General features: G+C 45.8%; 2 protein-coding genes across 2 annotated transcripts in view; both read left to right on the forward strand.

Annotated features, from left to right (window-relative positions):
- Positions 1 to 10,062, forward strand: part of mast1b (microtubule associated serine/threonine kinase 1b) — a gene marked incomplete at both ends in the record, with an annotated part of 36,226 nt that extends 26,164 nt beyond the window's left edge. The window contains 15 exons of the mRNA XM_080856065.1: positions 124 to 332; positions 967 to 1,105; positions 1,436 to 1,568; positions 2,483 to 2,648; positions 3,731 to 3,832; positions 4,055 to 4,177; positions 4,433 to 4,542; positions 4,844 to 5,004; positions 5,375 to 5,640; positions 5,875 to 6,129; positions 6,378 to 6,607; positions 6,822 to 6,944; positions 7,528 to 7,664; positions 7,858 to 8,045; positions 8,384 to 10,062. Of these exons, the coding sequence (XP_080712191.1) occupies positions 124 to 332; positions 967 to 1,105; positions 1,436 to 1,568; positions 2,483 to 2,648; positions 3,731 to 3,832; positions 4,055 to 4,177; positions 4,433 to 4,542; positions 4,844 to 5,004; positions 5,375 to 5,640; positions 5,875 to 6,129; positions 6,378 to 6,607; positions 6,822 to 6,944; positions 7,528 to 7,664; positions 7,858 to 8,045; positions 8,384 to 10,062 (4,021 nt within the window). The remainder of the gene's footprint in view (positions 1 to 123; positions 333 to 966; positions 1,106 to 1,435; positions 1,569 to 2,482; positions 2,649 to 3,730; positions 3,833 to 4,054; positions 4,178 to 4,432; positions 4,543 to 4,843; positions 5,005 to 5,374; positions 5,641 to 5,874; positions 6,130 to 6,377; positions 6,608 to 6,821; positions 6,945 to 7,527; positions 7,665 to 7,857; positions 8,046 to 8,383) is intronic.
- Positions 10,063 to 12,533: 2,471 nt separating this feature from the next.
- atg4db (autophagy related 4D, cysteine peptidase b) lies at positions 12,534 to 19,754 on the forward strand (the record flags this gene model as incomplete). The annotated part of the gene is made up of 11 exons (XM_080856007.1): positions 12,534 to 12,564; positions 13,499 to 13,730; positions 13,897 to 13,980; positions 14,315 to 14,488; positions 15,127 to 15,430; positions 17,157 to 17,218; positions 17,760 to 17,908; positions 18,090 to 18,168; positions 18,466 to 18,542; positions 18,715 to 18,834; positions 19,581 to 19,754. The coding sequence occupies exons 2-11, from the start codon at positions 13,559 to 13,561 to the stop codon at positions 19,752 to 19,754; spliced, it is 1,395 nt and encodes a 464-aa protein (XP_080712133.1). The 5' UTR covers positions 12,534 to 12,564; positions 13,499 to 13,558.
- Between the last annotated feature and the right edge of the window lie 491 nt (positions 19,755 to 20,245).

Here is a 20,245-nt window from a genome sequence, read left to right on the forward strand (position 1 = left end):
TTAGTCTGTACATTTTTTTGCTCACCATATAGGAGGGCAACTGGTTCTATGCCTTCACAGTACTGTCAGTCTCACTTAATGAACACCTCCTTGTATTGTTACGTAAATGTTCTGCTTTTCTAGGGCTGTTTACCTCGTGCGCCATCTGGAAACTCGTCAGCGCTTCGCCATGAAGAAGATCAACAAGCAGAACCTGATCCTGAGGAACCAGATCCAGCAGGCCTTCGTGGAGCGGGACATCCTCACCTTCGCAGAGAACCCCTTTGTGGTGAGCATGTTCTGCTCCTTCGAGTCACGCCGCCACCTGTGCATGGTCATGGAGTACGTGGAAGGTAAGTCAGACTGCAGACACACATACACACACACTCGAACACACACACACACACACACACACACACACACACACACACACACACACACATATTCACACATTCAAACACACACACACACACATATTCACACATTCAAACACACACTCAAACACACACACACACACACACACACACACACACACACACACACACACACACACACACACACACACATACACACCATTAAACACACACATTCAAACACACACACACACACACACACACACACATACACACACACACTTAAACACACTTTCAAACACCCACACACCCACACTAAAACACACACACACACACACACACACACACACAACACACACACACACACACACACACACACACACACACACACACACACACACACACACACACACACACACACACACACACACACACACAAACACTCACACACACACTCAAACCACACTCGCACACACACTCACACAGACGCAGACACACCAACAAATAGTGATAACAAAAACATGTACTTGTTTCAAACTGAGGATGCAGTCGCAATAAACCAACGTATTACAAACCATAAAGAAGACAGCCACAGGGCCCTGGAGATTCTAAACTCATATGCTTGTGTTAACAGGGGGTGACTGCGCCACACTGCTGAAGAACATCGGGGCGCTGCCTGTAGAGATGGCGCGCATGTACTTTGCTGAGACTGTGTTTGCCCTAGAGTACATCCACAACTACGGCATTGTCCACCGAGACCTGAAGCCTGACAAGTAAGCATGCGCCATCTAGTGGTGGGGAGGGAAAGTAGTGTAATCCAACAGCAATTTACCCTTTCTGAAATTTTAATTTAAAAGTGATTTTAAAAGTCATAAGATCAGTGGTTCTCAATTCTTTGCATCCATAAAATATGTTAAAGTCATTGATCAAAAGCCAGTCTGCTTATATGGCTTTAACTTGCTCAGAAAAACTGTTATTTAGAAAACCATGATATCATTACCAATTCACGATTCTATCACAAATTCACAACATATTCGGTCTTATACTAAACAAATCTTGAGTTGAGAGATGAAGTGTATTAAAGTGTGCTCTTTCCTTCCTAGTCTGCTCATCACCTCCATGGGCCACATCAAGCTGACAGACTTTGGCTTGTCCAAGATCGGGTTGATGAGTCTGACCACTAACCTGTATGAGGGCCACATCGAGAAGGACACGCGAGAGTTTTTGGACAAGCAGGTGTGGGGGACAGACTTCATCTTAAACACTGAGCCAATCATTTGACACCATGTTCATCTATGAATCTCAACTATCATCATATCATACCGTAAGGTAGACCTGGGCATCAAAAAAGGTCACAAGTATTGTTGTTTTCTTGTGACTCTGGGAGAGGCTTGAGTTGAGTGCAGAAATAGATCTTAAAACATTGGAGCAGAGAAACACACTCGCTGCCTGACGTAGTCAACGTATGATGTCATGCAACATAACATCAAATGCACAACCACTGACAAAAAAAATCCATCAGTCATACCTTTGATGTTTACATCACTCACAGTGGCTCTTGCTGAGTCATGCATATGTCCTCATTACGAGTGACACGGTGGCCTTTGCTGTCATTCCTTTGATATTTGTACTCAATAGAGTGAATCATCCTCATCATGAAACACATCTGCACACTGGTGGTAAAGTGCTGTGCACTGAAAGACTATGTGTATGGGTTTCATAATACAAGCCCCTCTGCCAGTGTATGGCTTTTTGTAATCCAAGCTCTTCTGTTGTCAAGCGAGGCAGAGGTCACGGTCAAGGGTGCCAAGCAATTAAAAATCTGAAGGATGAAGCGGATCAATGGGGGGGGGGGGGGGTGGGGGGGGGTGAATAGCGTTCAGAGGGGAAATGAATTGCATTCCAGGGTGAATTGCTTTGCAGAATAATGCCTCACACAATACAGTACCTACCATCTGAGGCTGACTTGGCACATCCCAGTGAATCGTTCTGTTCCCACACTGAAGCAGTCATACTTTCTGCACATTTTATTGATTTTCTATGAAGAGGTGAGCTGTAACAACTGACCACATTCATCAGTTTGCATGAAGGTGCAGGTCAGGAGGTTACTCCCCGGCGAGCACCAAACTCACACAGCTCTCATCCCTCAGGTCTGCGGCACGCCGGAGTATATTGCTCCGGAGGTGATCCTGCGGCAGGGCTACGGCAAGCCGGTGGACTGGTGGGCCATGGGTATCATCCTGTATGAGTTCCTGGTGGGGTGTGTGCCGTTCTTTGGGGACACGCCTGAGGAGCTCTTTGGACAGGTTATCACAGGTGCGCCACGTGTCTGTCTCTCTCCTCCCTCTTTTTCTCTTCATGTGTAGCCAATCACTTTCCCTTTCTCTCTCTGCCATTTACTAGACATCCTGTGGCCATACTTTTACAGCCTTTCCCTTCAAACCGCTCTCCCTCTGTTTCATCTCTGCCTATGTTTCTCTTTTTCTTGTTGCTACCCACTCCCTCTCGTATACCACACTATCTCTCCTCATGTTCCCCTTTTATACCACACTATCTCTCCTCATGTTCCCCTTTTATACCACACTATCTCTCCTCTTGTTCCCCTTTTATACCACACTATCTCTCCTCATGTTCCCCTTTTATACCACACTATCTCTCCTCATGTTCCCCTTTTATACCACACTATCTCTCCTCATGTTCCCCTTTTATACCACACTATCTCTCCTCATGTTCCCCTTTTATACCACACTATCTCTCCTCTTGTTCCCCTTTTATACCACACTATCTCTCCTCATGTTCCCCTTTTATACCACACTATCTCTCCTCATGTTCCCCTTTTATACCACACTATCTCTCCTCTTGTTCCCCTTTTATACCACACTATCTCTCCTCTTGTTCCCCTTTTATACCACACTATCTCTCCTCATGTTCCCCTTTTATACCACACTATCTCTCCTCATGTTCCCCTTTTATACCACACTATCTCTCCTCATGTTCCCCTTTTATACCACACTATCTCTCCTCATGTTCCCCTTTTATACCACACTATCTCTCCTCATGTTCCCCTTTTATACCACACTATCTCTCCTCATGTTCCCCTTTTATACCACACTATCTCTCCTCTTGTTCCTTTCGTATATCACACCACCTGTCCTCTTGTCCCTCTCGTATATCACACTATCTCTCCTCTGGATCCACGCTCTTTATTGTCTATTATTGCTGTGAGCATATGGTAACACATGGTCTTTACCCATATCTAACATGTATTTTACTCGTGTCTCTTTGTATCTCTGTGTCTGTGTCTGTGTCTGTGTCTGTGTCTGTGTCTGTGTCTGTGTCTGTGTCTGTGTCTGTGCCTGTGCCTGTGTCTGTGTCCGTCAATGTGTGTGCTTGTCCAGATGACATAGTGTGGCCAGATGGGGATGAAGCTCTCCCTGCAGATTCTCAGAACCTGATCTCTGCACTGCTGCAGACCAACCCCATAGTCCGACTCGGAACAGGTGAGCCACACCACCAAACGCTCTGCGATTTCACAGCAAGCTGTCAGTATTCAGATATGTGGTTACATGTGTGTGTGTGTGTGTGTGTGTGTGTGGGTGTGTGTGTGTGTGAACATGCGTTAATTCAATGTTGTGTGTCTATGCATCTGTACCTGTGTGTGTGTGTGTGTGTGTGTGTGTGTGTGTGTGTGTGTGTGTGTGTGTGTATGTGTGTGTGTACAGGGGGGGCCTTTGAAGTGAAGCAGCACCCATTCTTCACTGAGCTGGACTGGAACAGTCTTCTGAGGCAGAAGGCAGAGTTCATCCCACACCTGGAGTCTGAGGAGGACACCAGCTACTTTGATAGTACGTTTTCTATTGTGTGTATATATGTACGTGTGTGTGTATCTCTGTGTGTGTAACTGTAGTAAAATACTATGTACTTGCATGTTTGACTGATAGAAAGACAGGATATGAAATTGTCGTTTATACATGGCTCGGGTGTGTGAGTGTGTGTGTGTGTGTGTGTGTGTGTCTGTGTCTGTGTGTGTGTGTGTGTGTGTGTGTGTGTTTGTGTGTGCGTGTGCTAATCTTTAAACATCTTTCCTCCCTTCCTCCCAGCTCGATCAGAACGCTACCATCATGTGCATTCATATGATGAGGATGACACCAACGATGATGAGCCTGTGGAAATACGTCGCTTCTCGTCCTGTTCGCCGCGCTTCAGCAAGGTGACCCTCCTTATCTTACTCACTCTCCCATTCTGCTTCCTTCATCTTGCTGTCTCTCTCAATCTCAGGCTGAATCTGTTTTCATTCTATGTCTGCTTCAGTCTGCTTCTGTTCACTTCTATCTGCTATCTCCTGTTTTATTGTACTATTCACTCCCATCCAAACATCAGTCATATTTAATTTCTGAGTCTATTTCTCAACAGACCATATGACATTGAAAAGAACTCTGGTATTTGTAGTCTACTGCCCTGCCCATACCTCCATTGAAACTCATGATACACAATAATTTGCTAAACTACAGGTGTACAGCAGCATGGAGCACCTGTGCCAGCTGGAACACAAGCCATCAGGTGTCACCAGGAGGGAGCACAAGGCCCACCGGGAGGACAGGGTGACCAAGAGAGAAAGCCTGGGCAGCCTCACACTCAGGGACAAGACCTGGAGGACTGGATCCCCTGAGATGTGAGTGTGGAATCCAAACAGAAACGCATTGGGAATGTCCAGAAGTGTCAATGTACACTGTGAATGTCAATGTCTTTTGTCAGTATTAAGCTTGTTTCTGAGTTTGCAATACATCCTGTAAGATGAGAGTGGACACTCTTGGCCTTAGACTCTATAATTTGACATCATTTATAATAAGAATCCAGCTTCTGAGTCAAATATACATCCCCCCTTCCAGCTCTCATTTTGCCACAAGCTTCTTATGAAACGCATCTTATAAAAGTGACAAAAAACACCAGGCTAACCCAAGAGTACTGGCAGGACAGTTTCCCCTTACTGATCCGTGCTTTTTTAATTCGGCTGTCTTCCATTTTCTCTCTTCCCTCCACAGGAAGCGTCTCTCTTGCTCCGAGTCCTCCTTCACTGAGAGTGAGTCCAGCCCTCCGTCTGGCGTGCGACGCCGCTTCTCTGCGCTCATGGACACGCACCGATTCGCCTCGCCACTGGAGGCTGACTCCGAGTTCTCCTCTCCTGTCACCCGCCAGACGGCTATAAAGACTAGGGGCACATCGCTGGAGGGTGCCACCATGCCCGCCCTGTCCAGCCTTGCAGAGTTGTCGGCCATCCCGAAGGACAGCAGTCTAGTCCATGCTGGAGGTCAGTGGTGATATGTAATTGGGAGGGTGTGCTGGTGGAGGTTTGAAAGCATGGTTTTGATTGAGGGAATCAACCGCTAGTCAACAAGGGCCACTGGTGTAGACTGTATTCCTTCATAGTGTGCCAGAGATTACACTGTTCCCATGGAAATGCAGGGTGTGCCCCTAACCCTTCGCACTGTCAGTGCACCTGCATGATGGTTAATGATCTGCCCCACCCCCCACCCATCCACAGACAAGATGTTCAGGCCATCAGATTCTGCAGTGGGAGCTGCCGTCCCCGCTGCCACCACCCACCCTCCTGCTGCCTCCTCCAGGGACCTGGCACCATGTGACCCCGTTGGGCCCCGGGCCACCAATGACCTGGTCCTGCGGCGCGTGCGTCATCAGCAGCAGCTCTCGGCCGATGATGAGAAAAAAAGCCCACGCACGGGCACCAAGGTCATCAAGTCAGCCTCCGCCACGGCCCTCTCAGTCATCATCCCAACAGGTACCAGCTATGACCACTAGGGGTACATAATCAGCCAAGAATGTTCCGTCTAGTCTTACAGTTTTACAAAATTGCTTTACTCTGTTTATTTTATATTTTTTACCGCGTCAAGTTGTATGCCCATAAATATAACACTTCATTTGTATCATTTCCATTCCCTACATTTTCTCTCTTTCCTCTTATCTGTCTCTTGTGCTCCATTTCTCTCTCTCTCTACCCATCAACCTCTCCACTCGCCCCGTCCTTAGTGGAGCAGCACGGCACTTCTCCCCTGGCCAGCCCCATGTCTCCACGCTCCACCTCCTCCAACCCATCCTCCCGGGACTCATCCCCCAGCCGAGACTACTCTCCGGCAGTCAGCGTCCTCCGCTCACCCATCACCATCCAGAGGGCGGGGAAGAAGTATGGCTTTACGCTGCGTGCCATCCGCGTCTATATGGGAGACAGTGATGTGTACAGCGTGCACCATATGGTCTGGGTGAGTGAGCTCATATGAGATTTCATACTTTTTGGAGTGGCTTTTTATGGACAGGGTTACATCTGATGTCAGGAATACTTGTGGTCCAGTTTAATGGTTTTTGATTTAATATTTATTGCACATATGTTTCTGTGTTCATATTTTAAAACTAAAAAATAAAGGCAATGACCTTTGAAGCAGTTATGTGACTGACTTTGCTTTGTTTTGATCGCAGCATGTTGAGGTGGTGGGTCCTGCCCAAGAAGCGGGTCTTTGCGCTGGTGACCTCATCACCCATGTCAATGGAGAATCTGTCCATGGACTTGTGCATACTGAAGTAGTTGAACTCATTCTAAAGGTGAGTGGAACTGTAAATGAAATAGAAGACAGGATTACTGTTGTTACTTTCATTCACCATATGCAAATTTAAAAAGCTACTGAACTCAAAACTAACAAGCACTCAATTTATGGATGCATTAAAGGATGCATCCTATCTTAAAGAAGCATTCCGGATCAATTGCTATTCGCTAACGATATGCTAGCGGGTAAAACTAACGTAATCTCTTTAAATGTGCTGACTTTGACATTATGACAAACTAGTTACTCAACAACTGTCCTAACACAGTCAAACATCAAGCAAGTGCAACACAAGACAAAGCAAGACGGCAAATAAGCTACTTACTAGTTCGGCAGACAGTAGAAAGCCGGGCGGTGTCAGGCAATCTTACATTTAGCAGTTATAAGCCTATGGGCCCTGGTATAGCAATGGCACGGAGGCGATTCTCCAAATTAAAAGTCATTGTAGCGCCCCAATTTTTTGCAAGCTGTTATTTTAAGGTAAAACGGCTTATCCTAACCCTAATACTGAAGTATAATTGTTGCATACTGTTACTTTAACACGTGGTAGAATGGCCAAGTGACTGCTTTTGTTCAAACCACAGAGTGGAAACAAAGTCACAGTGACCACCACTCCTTTTGAGAACACATCCATCAAGATCGGGCCAGCACGCAAGACAAGCTACAAGGGCAAAATGGCTCGACGAAACAAGAAGTCTGGAGCTAAAGAGGGACAAGAGAGGTAAACAGGCCTTTTAATATAAAACACATCTGTTCCACCTGTAAGATAAATGTAGCCCACAGCTAACTGTCTAGCGCCTGTTGTGGATGTTTAGGTATTTTTCTGCATCTCATCTCTCCCTCTCCCCCCTCCCTCTCTCTCTCTCTCTGTATCTCTCTCTCTTTCTCTCTCTCTTCCTTTCTTTCTCTTGCAGCAAGAAGCGCAGCTCCCTGTTTCGGAAGATCACCAAGCAGTCCAACCTGTTGCACACGAGCCGGAGCCTGTCATCCTTGAACCGCTCTCTGTCCTCCGGAGACAGCCTCCCTGGCTCGCCCACCCACGGCCTGTCTGCCCGCTCCCCCACGCAGACATACCGCTCCCCACCTGAGTCCGCCTACCTGGGTCAGTCTCCGCTCCAGACTAGCCGACGGCTAGCGCCCCCACATAGACCACTGGGGCCTATGCCTCACAGGGTTGGTGTAGGCGTACAAGGCTGTTCAAGGGTTTCAAAGTCTATCATTTCTGAAACATTAAAGATTCAAACTTTTTGAATAACTAAAAACAATTCGTTTTTGCAGGCAGACTAGTTGCCTGAAGATGTCTCAAATTAGATGACATTAGAGCACAGATGTCAGTGGATTTCCATCTAACTGACACTTGCAGTTACCCATGTGTATGTGAGATATACAGTATATGTGCCCATTGTCTGATGTCTGTCCCCCTCTCTCTCATCCTTCTAGGCACCTCGTCTCAGAGCAGCTCTCCAGCCTCCAGCACCCCAAACTCCCCCGCTGCCTCCCAGCACATGCGGCCAAGCTCCCTGCACGGCCTCTCGCCCAAGCTGCACCGCCAGTACCGCTCAGCGCGCTGCAAGTCCGCTGGCAACATCCCCCTGTCCCCGCTGGCACACACCCCCTCCCCAACCACCTCCTCCCCGCCCCCGATAGCTGGTCACTCCATGGGCAGCTGCAACACCACGCAGGCATTCCCCGCCAAGCTCCACGCCTCGCCCCCCGTGACCCGCCCGCGGCCCAAGAGTGCCGAGCCGCCCCGCTCGCCGCTCCTTCAGCGTGTGCAGTCCGCGGAGAAGCTGGGCCAGCCACCACCTCAGTCCTTCCCCTCCTCGTCCTCCTCGTCGTCTTCTTCACTGTCGTCCTTCACCTCTCCATCCGTATCGGCTCAGGATAGGAAGGTGGGGGGGTCATGCATGGTGCGGAAACACGGCTTGGACGTGACGCTGCACGGCGACTACAGGCGTGAGCCCTTCCACTGTGAGTCGGCCCTGCAGAGCCTGCAGGAGATTGAGGGGGAGAACGCGGCGGGTGAGCGTGGTACTGCGGGATCGCCCGAGGAGTGCCCCACACCCACCCCAACCCCTACACACGCCAGCGCCGGAGATGACCTGATAATGAAGCCGTCCCGAAGGCTGGGCAGACAGGAGTCACCCCTGAGCCGGGACAGTTTCCTCACAGGCAGGGATAAGGCTGCACCTGAGGTCACAAAGGTCACCAAGAGCACTGTCAATAAGGAGGCAGCAACATCCCTACAGGCTGAAACAGTCAAGGCCAAAGAGGTCTCAGCCGAGAAGCCCCAGCCCAGCCAAGTGGCAGTGACCTCAACAGCTTTAGCACCTAAGGTCACCGCTGGCGATCGGTCCCCACTCTTGAGCACCTCCAGCACTGTAGCCACTTCCTCCAGCTGTGGAGCCAAAACCTCAGAAAAGGGCCCAGCAACTCTGGTCACTCCTTCTCCAAGTGCCCTGATCCAAGAGCAGAAGCAGCTGACCAGTCAGGCGGTGAAGAGCACTATTTCTCCAGTCCAGGGTCAAGCTCAAGACAAAGCTCCTGCACTGAAGGCAGACTCCACAGAGGTGACCAAACCAGGTAAAGGGCCAGAGACAACAGGGAAGGATGGACCCGGCCTGAAGGAAGGTACATGGACCAGTGAGAAACTGTCAGAAAGTAAAGCCAAAGCTCCAGTTCCTCCTGCCTCACACCCAGGCCCAGCTGCACCGAGGCCCAATCAGGGGAAGATCTCGGGCGCAACAAACAGCCAGCGAGGCACCCGAGAAGAGAAACGACTCCTGGAGGTCGTGGAGGAGCACCCTGCAACTCCTTCTCCTACTGCTCTCTCTCCGTCATCCAGCAAATCACGAGCCGCTTCCCCAGGAGACAGGGCCAGTTTTGTCACCCAGCTGACCAGCGTAGCCAAAACAGTACTGGGGCCTATGAAGCTGGGTTCCCAGGACGGGAGCAAGACCAAAGACGGGAGCCCAAAGGGAGCTGAGGAGAAGCGGGGAGGCTCTTCAGGAAAATCAGAGACTTTGTTTGGAAGTCGACGTGGGGCCACAGGAACGTGGCCTGGTCCCTCTGGCTCATCAAAGTCAGATAAAGCCAAGAGCTCCTCCAAGCATCACTGATCACGTCAAGCCAATTCCAAATGCCTTTTAGGAAATTTCACAATATTCCACCAAGTCAGTTAATCCTGCTCGACTACAAGAAAAACCATATCATCAGGCATTTTTATCATAAACGAAACAAGGAAAAGTAGATCCAAGAAAGGTGCTTCAATAACTGTTGTCAAATGTGTGTGCATATGGTGTTATGTGTATGTTCAACATCATAGGTGTATATAGGATATATATGTATGTTTTTTTAATGCATGTTTCACATAAAAAAAAGAATGAAAACAGACCTAATGCTAGTGAACATTGTGAACTCCCACTTATCATTTCTCTTCCACTGCCTGTGGGAACTGCATATCTACGGTCAGGTTTTTTTTTAGCATAGCTCAGAAAATAAAGTAGCATGGCCTGAGCTATAGCAATGATATCAGATGGGCCTCAGATGGCCGCTCTGACAACAAAACGTCATCTGTTCTAAGACACTGCAGCACATGAGCGTTAGTTAAGGCACGAGTGATGGCATGAGGTCAACGGCATTGAGAAACACACAAGGAATTAATTGCGGCTGTGAGATATAATAACAGGTTTTGTAACTGTGATTGCTGCTGATTGACGAGTGACTCAAAATGTCTGTGTGGCTACTGTTTGTTCGCTTTAAAAGAGCTTATGCCTTGGTGGGTAAGATTAGGAGTGGCAAACTTGCACAATGCTCGCTGGAGTTGCACATCGGTGCGTTTGGAATACAAAATCCCTGATGGTCCTAAAGTCGAGTTTACGTGGTGCACAAGAATGGGATATCAGAAAAAGCCCTGGTGTGACCCAAGTAGAGGCCGTGAGGGGTCGTGACCCAAGTAGAGGCCGTGAGGGGTCGTGACCCAAGTAGAGGCCATGAGGGGTCGTGGTCAATGTTCATAGGCTCTCAGTACATCCTGTGCATGCTTTCTAATGTGAAGTCAAAGTTTGTCCGTTTATCTCACCAGGCTCAGTGTGCTGAAATGATCAGAGTGGGCATGGTATCATCCATTCAATGCACTATCTGCACCTGGATTCTTGACAAATAGACTATTATTGATCTCTTCCCTGCTGTATGCAAAGACATCTTGTTTCTGTGGTGTTGTCTCATAGAAAGAGATGCTGTGATGTTGTGAACAATGCGATGGCAGTCCTCATGTGGACTAGCAGTCAAGTCATTTGTCATCTCTGAGTTCTAGATTCTTCTTTTTACCACGTCTATTCTACATCCAAGCTCAAGTTTTTAGTGACAAAGAATACCATTCACATTAAATAACACAGGGCCAAATCAGACTACCATTGCATAGGTGTCTTTGTGCCATTGTAGCAGTCTCATTCTTTTTTTATCAATTAGAAATGTTTGTGCGAGTACTTAATACAAAACAATTTGATTGGTTTCCTGTGTGCGTGTGTGTGTGTGTTATAAATGTATGATGTAGTAATAGAACCTTCAGTCTATGATCTGTCATATGGATGACATTTCCATCTGGGTGTCTGTTGCCTGTCTCTGTGTCTAGTTTTGTAGGCATAGAATCCTTTGCCTGAGGTACAGTACACTTATTGTCTTTGTTAGGGGCAGAAGCTGTTAAAGAATGCACTTTATTTATGTACTTATTTAATTTAAAATTAAATAAATTAAATGTTTTGTTTTTATTTATTTTATTTATTTATTTACTTGCTCTAAACAGAGTTGTGTTCATACCTGTATAGGTCACATGCACATGAGAATATCATTTTCATTGTCACAATATTTTATTATTTTTAAATGTATTTATTGTGTGTGTGTGTGTGTGTGTGTGTGTGTGTGTGTGTGTGTGTGTGTGTGTGTGTGTGTGTGTGTGTGTGTGTGTGTGTGTGTGTGTGCATGTGGAGGTCAGAGAGTTGCTGCGTATGCTTCATATACATTTATTACAATTTCCATTTTCTTTATTGTTTATTTACTCAGGCAATGTTGTGAACCAATGCAAAAAACTTAAGTGCAGTACAAAATAAAGTTGAGAAAAGGATAACTAGAATGTGTATTCCTGTGTTCCTTCTAAACTGACTTTATCCTTAGAATATAGAACAATGATGTAGGGACAAATATTTCACTTTCATCACACACCCTTAGACTTTGGAGGATTTTCCTGGATAGTGTATAAGAGAGGGAAGCATAATCCAGAGTAGGCTAGTAAATCGAGGCTGTACTTTAACTCATTCGTATATGAGATCATAAATAGTCCAAGATGTGATTTCAAATGAACGAGACTGTAGGCCTGTGTAGTTATTTTTCAGCTCTAAATGTAAAATATAGATTAACACCATACTACAGGTCAATAATATTTTCAAACTGGGAAAGTGAGGAAATGAAATAACCGAATGTGAGAAAATCCATTCAACGTTTTCAACCAATCACAGCTCTGATAAGGTTGCCAAGTACCTACAGCATAAACAGGAAGTATGTCCAACAGTTTGATTCGGAATGCTTGGGGAGATCACGAATGTTTACAAAGATAAAGAAAAAAGGTAAAAGTGAGCTATGTAATTCAAAGGTATGTATATTTTGCTCCATTTTAAACTCTGCGTAATGGTTTTTAACGTCGCTTACGTGAATGTAGTTGCAATTTGATTGGTCGAAAGCCATTGACTGGTCTATATCTATCTTTAAATGTTTGCCTGCCAAGGGATTAAAGTTTCACATCTATCGCTAGCATAGCTAGCTAGTTTGTAATGGTATTGTACTGTTGACTTGCAGACGTCAACATACCTGTCAGCTAACTGCAGTCGCTGTTGTGTGTTTCTTTGAAGGCAAGGTCCTTTGCTTACACGGTGTTGTCTTTTTGATGGTCCTTTCTTTCCGTGTGTTAGCTAGTTAGCTAAGAATAGGTCGTATCGAATTTAGAACACGAACAAAGCTGCCAAACCGGCTAGCCTAATGGCTAACCTAAAGTAATTCGCTCGTTTTTTGAAGATAAATCGTACCTAGTCCCAGCATAGGTTAATGAATCAACCAGAAGTCACATTGCTATTCAATGCCCTTTCCTGACTGTCTTGTTTGGTGTCGGCACTATTTAAAAGCTACCACCTAACTATTAAAAAACCAAGTGGGATGATAATATGGGTGCTGCTAACCAGTTATGTTTATTCAACAAGCAAATGATCTAATGTGAATCAATGACACCATTCTAAGAATATTGGTTTTCAGATTTAGTAGTAGGTATTGAGATTTCCCTTTGACATGCATAGAATTTGTGGAATTCCTGTCACACGGATATCACATGTCCCAGTGCCACAGTAGAACATTATGCCTACCTTTTCTTTGAGACTTAAAGTGTTTCTCTGGAAGGTTGACTTCGGTAATGGAAGGGTGTGTGTGACAGACAGAGAGTTGGAGAGAAAGTGGACAAACAAATGTTAAGTTCACCATGCACTGAAGACTGCCCCATCCATCTGACACTAGGTTTGCTTGTGTGCAGTGTGAGAGCAATGAGACTGCTATGGCCGTGAGGTGAAGAGGGATATGGCCATGAACCCTGTGACTCCTGGTGACTTCCCTGCTCAGAGTCATACATCTCTCTTGTCCTCTCCGGGCACCATGGGCTATGCTGGGGCCAGGGAGGACACAGAAAAACCAGAGGAACGGGTCAGAATCAAAAGCAAGCTAGTGTCTGCATGGAACAGTGTAAAATATGGTACTTTCCTTGACATTTTCATTCCTGTAAATCCCTTTTTTTAAATTTGAGAAAAACCTGTATTCAATTTTTACGTAACTTAATTGATTTTATTGAAGTACCACTGTTTTCATTCACTCTTACGAAAGACCTTTGGTCTTAAAATGATTGTGATGTTTACCTGCAGGCTGGTCTTTTAAGTCAAAGTCCCACTTCAATAAGAGGTCACCTATTGTCCTACTGGGGCACTACTACCTGCTAAGCTACAGTGGTAAGAGAAATACAGGCTACTACAATCAATGAGTTCCTAAGAACCCTTCTTTCCTTTATATTTGTGGAGAGGAACCAAATAAAATCAAAATAGCTGTTTTTAGGGTTCTGCTTTCCCTCCAAAGCAAGTGCTGGATGTATTTTTTGTCGCTCTGTCCGCTCTGTAAGCCTATAAACGGAAGTAGAAATGTGGGAAGTCGATCTCTCCGCTGTACCAAAGTGTCCTAATCAAAACCTCATTACTACCTTATGATGGTAGTATGTTTAATCCAACACATTAGTTACACCTCTCACTTTAAAACATACCCCTTACCTTTACCCCTAAAACTGTTCAGGAGAGAGGGAGGCATTCCGACGGGCCTTTTCCTCCTTGTTATGGCTGACCTATCGCAAAGGCTTTCCCCAGCTGGCTGGCTCCACCCTCACAAGTGACTGTGGCTGGGGCTGCATGCTGCGCAGCGGGCAGATGCTGCTGGCGCAGGGGCTGCTCCTTCACCTGCTTCCACCAGGTGAGCTGGAAATAAGGACACCAAAACTGTCTCGCACTGTACATGGAGGCGGTAAGGGAACAATCTGTTCTATTATGAAGATATTATGTCAAGTATCAAATGACATCAGAAGCCATAGATAGACCTTTTATCCTTGTGTCTTTTATATTTAAAGCAGCATTGAGTAGCTCTGTTCCAAAATAAGCAAGCTAACTACCTTAAAGGCATGCAAAAACCCTGCAAACACCACAAACAGCCCAGTTGACACTAGTAGAAGTTTGCCAACACAAACTACCTGGTGTCTTTTGGCAGTATAGCTGCCAATGTCATGCTGTGAATGCTTTTCTTCCATTTTTGCAGGGTGTTCCAGCCCGGAACACAGCACTACATAGGGCATATCCTGGATGGCTAGTGGGAAAGACATAGGTCTTTATCTGTCCTTAACATGACCATATGCTATCAAATTGAATTTGACGATGGTACCAAAACTAGTTGCCTATAAAACCATACCTCAAAAAGTTTCACATTGTTGCACAGTGTTACTTTATGTGCATTGAAAGTAAAGTATAGGGGGAACCAAATCAACTGCCTCTCTAGTCCACCTCAGGTCCCTACAAAATTCCTAACTATTAAGTACTTTGATGTGATGTTCACTGTAGGATGGACATGGGCTGCCTCACACCATGTCACCAAAGATGACCTGGAGGTCCTGTCATCTCGGCCTTCCTCTAGCACGAGCGTGGCCTCAGCAGAAGGCCCCAGAGTCAGGAGGAGGAGTATGGGCTGCAGCCTGATGGAGGAGGGTGGCAGTGGGAGTGAGGACACCCACAGGATGGTGGTGTCATGGTTCGTTGACCAGCCAGGTTGCCCCTTCGGCCTGCACCAGCTGGTGGACATGGGCATGAGCCATGGGAAGAGGGCTGGGGACTGGTACGGTCCTGCCACTGCTGCCCACATCATTCGGTGAGCCATGGCTATAGACAGAGGACACTCCAGAAATAACTCACTTCCCTGGCTTGTTTCATGTAGCTCATTGGGCGGGATCAGGTTATTCAATATTTGTTAAGTCTGCTGTGAACCAGTCTCAATGAGGTGTGTGCTAATCCCTGAAATCTAAATTATTCAAGACAGACCTTTTTTGTTTGTCCTGGTCTACTGACCTTTTCCAAGAATGGTACAGTGGGGAAAATAAGTATTTGAACCCCTGCTGATTTTGCAAGTTTGGCCACTCGCAAAGAAATGTGTGATCTAGAATTGTAATGGTAGGTGTATTTTAACAGTGAGAAACAGAATATCAAAAACATTATCCAGAAAACTGCATTTTATAACATTTATGACTTTATTTGCATTTGATGCGAAAAATAAGTATTTGAACCCCTAGCAAAACATGACTTAGTAATTGGTAGAATAACCCTTGTTGGCAAGCACAGACATCGGACATTTCTTGTAGTTGGACACCAGGTTTACACACATCTCAGGAGGGATTTTGGTCCACTCCTCTTTGCAGATCCTCTCCAAATCCTTAAGGTTGCGTTTCAATGGGAGGGAATGAGGGAATGAGGTTCAAGCCCAATATTCCACGTTACATGGCCCCATCCATAGTCCCCTCGATGCGGTGGAGTCGTCCTGTAACCTTGGCAGAGAAACAGCCCAAAGCATAATGTTTCCACCACCATGCTTGACGGTGGGGATGGTGTCATATTCAGCATTCTTCCCCCTCCAAACGCGGCAAGTCTAGTTGATGCCAAAGAGCTTGATTTTGGTCTCATCTGAACACATCCTGTCTCCCAATCCTCCCTAGAATCATTCAAGTGTTCATTGGCAAACTTCAGATGGCTCTGTACATGTGTTTCCTTAAGCAAGGGGACCTTGCGAATGCTGCAGTACTTGAAGAATTACGGCGTAGTGTGTTGCCAATGGTTTTCTTGGTGACTGTGGTCCCAGCTGCCTTGAGATCATTCACAAGCTCCCCCTGTGTAGTTCAGGGGTTATTCTGCACCTTTCGGATGATCACCGATACCGCATGAGGGGATATCTTGCATGGACCCCCAGACCTAGAGCGGGTGACAGTTGTTTGGTGTTGCTTCCATTTATGAATAATCGCACCAATAGTTATCTGCTTCTCACCAAGCTGCTTGCCAATGGTTTTGTAGCCCATTCCAGCCTTGTACAGGTCTACAATCTTATCTCTGACGTCCTCGGACAACTCTTTGGTCTTGCCCATGGTGGTGATGTTGAAGGTGTGAAGTATGATTCTTTGGACAGGTTTCTTTTATACAGGTCACCAGTTGAGATCAGGTATACCTTGTTAGACCTAATGAGGACTAATCTGTCACATAACTGGCCATTGGGAGCCAGAATTCTTGCTGTTTGCTTGGGGGTTCAAATACTTATTTTTTGCATCAAATGCAAATAAAGTCATAAATCTTATAAAATGCAGTTTTCTGGATTTTTTGTTGATATTCTGTTTCTCACTGTTAAAATACACCTACCATTACAATTCTAGATCACACATTTCTTTGCAAGTGGCCAAACTTGCGAAATCGGCAGGGGTTCAAATACTTATTTTCCCCACTGTATATGCAGTGTATCACAGAGCAGTATAAATGTCACATTTCTCTCCTTTTTGTTTCTTATTTCTGACCGCCTGTCTTTTGTCAATCTGTCATTCTTTGTCTGTCTGTCTCAGGAACGCGGTAGCAGCATCTGAGTTATCTGATCTGGTCGTGTATGTGGCCCAGGACTGTACTGGTGAGTGCCTGCCAACTGTTTGAATCTGGGGCAGTTTTTGCCTCAAATGTAATCCAGCCACCGTAGATAAGCTGTATAAGTGATGTATGTTCCTGTTCCTGAGTTGGGAAAGATGTGGGATTGATTCTGTCCAGGAACACCTATATTAAAATAATGAATACTTGTATTGAAATGATAACATATGCATTGCACATTCTTTTTCTTTCAAATAAAGCATCCCTAGAAGTAAAGCAAATCTATTCAAACTTTAACATTTTCAGAGAGTCTTCATTTAGTAACAATTGTTGATATTCTGTTGGTCAGTTATGCACTTGGTGAGTGCTTAACCCATAGCCAGAGCCATGGTCTTTCAGAGTTGACTAACTTGGATCTGTGCTCCCCTTATGGTTATGAGATAACGGTTTGTGTTACAACCACAGCTAGTGGGAATTCAACAGCTGATGTTGATGCCTCTTTTGTGGTTATCTGCATGAGCTGTGTGTGATGTGTGTGACTGAATGTGCATGAACTCACATTCCCCTCTTTCCCCTCTGTCCTGCAGTGTACAAAGGGGACATTGTGAGGCAGTGTGAGCGGCCCCAGCATGAGGGCCCCAGGGGCCGTGGAGCTCCGTGGAGGTCCCTCATCCTCCTGGTGCCTGTTCGGCTTGGGGGTGACGTCCTCAACCCAGCCTACACTGAGTGTGTCAAAGTGAGTTATCAGATGGTCACAGATGCACTCATGACATCCACTGTGGATGTATCTGTACATACATAGCAGGCACTTAAGGAATGTGAGCCTTGAACACTTTTGTTGGTGACCAATGTAGATAAACTTGGATCATAAACTGAGCTATTCATTTGTACTCACCTTGTGCCAATCATTTTAACAGAGACTTCTTGGGTTAGAGTGTTGCATTGGAATCATTGGTGGCAAGCCCAAACACTCACTTTACTTTGTCGGCTTCCAAGGTAAGCAATACCTGTCAACATTTCAATTGAATCTGCTGTTTCAGTTTCAGAGAACACTAATGCATACCCTAGCTGACATTGTTTACTATTTTTAACAAGTCATTAATCAGGAGTGGAGGTGAACATGAGTTCACAGGATAAACCGAATATATCTCCCCTGAAAGCTGTTCTTTTGCTTGTTTTATTTTATTACGTAAGACAATACGACAGGAATCCTTAATATAAAGCATTTGTGTTTCTGCCTCTTCCCTGACCGGTCTTTCCATTCTGCTATGTTTTTATTTACCGCCCACTCAGATCAGCAGCTGGTGTACTTAGACCCCCACTACAGCCAGTCCACAGTGGACATCACCCAAGAGGACTTCCCCTTAGAGGTATGGAGATGCTCTGCAACATCTAATCAGAAGGTCCAGAGCACCTCATAACTGAGCATAAGAACTTCCCTGTACGTAAATGAAAGTGATGGTAAACATCTCATGTGACACAGCATGTCCAATGGTGCATGTGGATATTTACTAATTATCTCCTGTTTTCTGGTTCTTGCAGTCGTTTCACTGCAAGTCCGCTCGGAAGATGCCGTTCAGCCGCATGGACCCCAGCTGCGCTGTGGGCTTCTATGCCAGAGGCCAGCACGAGTTTGAGACGCTCTGTGCGCTGGTCAGTGCGGTATGTGGATAACAGAACCTGGAGTTTAAATCACTCCATGTCGATCAAATCACAATATGTTCCAACTGTGTTCTGGACACAGATGGCCGAACACTAGAAACATGATGTGATTCTCTCCATGTAGCTGTTGATAGCCCTAAATGCTCACATGATGTGATGCTCTCCATGTAGCTGTTGATAGCCCTAAATGCTCACATGATGTAATGCTCTCCATGTAGCTGTTGATAGCCCTAAATGCTCACATGATGTGATGCTCTCCATGTAGCTGTTGATAGCCCTAAATGCTCACATGATGTGATGCTCTCCATGTAGCTGTTGATAGCCCTAAATGCTCACATGATGTAATGCTCTCCATGTAGCTGTTGATAGCCCTAAATGCTCACATGATGTGATGCTCTCCATGTAGCTGTTGATAGCCCTAAATGCTCACATGATGTAATGCTCTCCATGTAGCTGTTGATAGCCCTAAATGCTCACATGATGTGATGCTGTCCATGTAGCTGTTGATAGCCCTAAATGCTCACAGATTAATTAAAAGGAGTGATATGTGGGCCCAGAGCCTATAGCCTATAGCTCAGGTGGCGCGTCATGACAACAGCACCACCAAAGCCTGCTGTTCAGTTTGGCATGTGAGCTCATGAAAGGAGTTACATGTATGGATTCACCAGTGTCAGTTAGCGACTGAGCAATGCTGCTTGATGAAGCGAAAGCCATTTCACATTGTGCTGTTGACTCCTTCTTCTTAGGTCCTGAACTACGATACAAGCAAGTACCCAATGTTCACCTTTGTGGAGGGCCAGCGGGCGGACGAGGAGGACGACACACGGAGTGAAATGTCTCTCTTCTCCGAAGTTTGCATCCTCAGCAGGGCGAGCCACACAAGCTATTCGAGTGGCACGGATGAGTTTGTGTTTCTATGAGGACACACTACTTACCACAGTAAACTGTCTAAGGACACCAGACTGATACAAACTGACACTGACACCAGCCCGGTCTTTATACAAAAATAAGAAGAAAAAAAAAAAAACAGTTACTCTGTGAAAGCTGTTTATACTGAAAGTGCTCATAGTAGCCTCTGTGAGCAAAGAATGTTTACATGGCCTTCCTGTCTTCCTTTGATAAGCTTGGCGTATGACGCACCGCTCTGAATGTAAAACAAAATCAGTGTTTTGCACTGACACTACTTCTGAGTATACACTGGCATACACTACTGCTGAGTATACACTGGCATACACTACTGCTGAGTATACACTGGCATACACTACTTCTGAGTATACACTAGCATACACTACTTCTGAGTATACACTGGCATACACTACTGCTGAGTATACACTGACATACACTACTGCTGAGTATACACTGGCATACACTACTGCTGAGTATACACTGGCATACACTACTGCTGAGTATA

The sequence above is a fragment of the Sprattus sprattus genome, assembly GCF_963457725.1.
Source record: "Sprattus sprattus genome assembly, chromosome: 18".
In the NCBI taxonomy this organism is placed as follows: Eukaryota; Metazoa; Chordata; class Actinopteri; order Clupeiformes; family Clupeidae; genus Sprattus; species Sprattus sprattus.